General features: G+C 43.5%; 1 protein-coding gene across 1 annotated transcript; it reads left to right on the forward strand.

Moving 5' to 3' along the window:
• Positions 1-717: 717 nt before the first annotated feature.
• LOC145670055 (uncharacterized) lies at positions 718-1,251 on the forward strand. Its single transcript, XM_081738407.1, has one exon. The coding sequence runs from the start codon at positions 718-720 to the stop codon at positions 1,249-1,251; it is 534 nt and encodes a 177-aa protein (XP_081594533.1).
• Positions 1,252-1,737: the final 486 nt, after the last annotated feature.

A 1,737-nucleotide genomic window follows, 5' to 3' on the forward strand; every position in this document is an offset into this window, starting at 1 on the left:
AAGCACCAACGTTGCTCATGTCAAATCACTTGTCGTATTTCAATGTCATCAATCTGCTCCTGAACAGAGCATGAGCTTGGACCAGAATTATTATCGGCTGTTTTCTCAGGGAATTCTCCGGGAGCCAGCACCCGAGGGAAACGGTAGGTAGCAGGATTTACAGTTTTTATGCACTTTCATGTAAAATAAAACGGCCCTTGAATATCCGTCCATCCGTTCGGATGTAAATATGTTCAGTCTTCTTGAGGCAGCAAGACCAAGACCAAGTTTTAAACTTAAGAATTTTTATAAGAATTCCTAGGTAGATAATTCGAATTTTCTTACTACCCTCAAAATTAAGGTAATTTACGGGAGCAAGAAAATACAGGGTAATATCCAGAAGTAGTAGGACTGATTTTTCCCGCGCGCTCGGAGCAACGTAGGGGATTGCAAGGCCCGATGCTATAGAGGGGAAACTTCGGAACAGGTGTCGACCGGCGGCAGTCGCCTGCGTTCTTTAGTTGAGTGTAGACCACTGTGTTAGTGACCTTTTGTTGTGACGTCTCGTTGTCAGTTGCGATGGAGCGAAATTTGAAGCAACGGTACGCAATCAAGTTTTGTGTCAAACTGGGAAAATCGGCGACCGAAAAAAAGGACATGCTTACGCAGGCCTACAAGGAGGATACCGTGAGCCGCTCAATCACCCCGTAAAATGGAGGCCAGAATGTCGAAATCGAAATGAAAACGATGTTGATTGCATTTTTTGACCATCGTGGTATTGTCCATAAAGAGTTTGTACCTGCGGGACAGAGTGCAAATGCAAGATTTTACGTGAAAGTGCTCACACCGCTGACAAATCGGATCACATGCGTGCGACCAGACCTGGTGGGGAAATTGAAGCTCGACTATGACAACGCGCCGTGCCAAGGCGCGTGGATTGTGAAGGATCTCCTTACCTATTTCGGCGTTTCCACGTTGTCTCACCCCTATAGCCCTGATGTGGCACCAACGGACATCTTCGTGTTCCCCGTGAATCACGAGGAAGCTCAAAGGGCATCGTTTCGACTCGGTGGAAGCGGTCTAAGCGGCGACGACGAGGGCGCTGAACGGCAGCCCAGAGAACGACTTCCGGAAGGCCTTCACGACCTGGAAGGCTCGCTACCAGAAGTGTGTGAATGCCCAAGGGAACTATCTGGAAGAGTATTAAGTCGATGTACCAAAATGTCCAATAATTTAAAAAGAAATCAGTGCTACTACTACTGGATAGGATAATGTAATACATGTCAATTTTCTCGAAAAATGATCTAATGATTTCGTTTATGAAACATTGGGGTCATTTTTCTGCCACAGATCAGAGCTAGGTGATCATTTTATCCAGTGACGGATATTCTTTTCCTACATTCCATTTATGTGTAGGTTTTGGAAACTTGCTACACCATACGTATTCATATAGATACGTTTCTGTGATAATTATTCTAATTCACCCAGTTCGCAATCCTTTCTTACGCTTTACTCGAGTCCAATGTCTCTCTATAGTCTGGTATATGTTGACTTGTTATTATCGATTACGAACAATATTGTTATTATTGGTTAACAGTATCGTGCTGGTATCCTAAACAAGCCAGCCAGCTATACCTTCTCCAGCAATCAGATTATTTTTTTTTTTAATCTTAGTGCCTAGGAAGACATTGTCGGCAATTACATTCTACAAAGTTCCAACATCCCTATTTTCAATTAATATCATAAAAATTAGCTGTG

Source organism: Thermobia domestica, chromosome 14, assembly GCF_964235325.1.
Source record: "Thermobia domestica chromosome 14, izTheDome1.hap1.1, whole genome shotgun sequence".
Lineage (NCBI taxonomy): Eukaryota > Metazoa > Arthropoda > Insecta > Zygentoma > Lepismatidae > Thermobia > Thermobia domestica.

Bases quoted from the DNA above. Each gene is read 5' to 3' on its own strand.
- LOC145670055 (XM_081738407.1), top strand. From the start codon at position 718: ATGAAAACGATGTTGATTGCATTTTTTGACCATCGTGGTATTGTCCAT.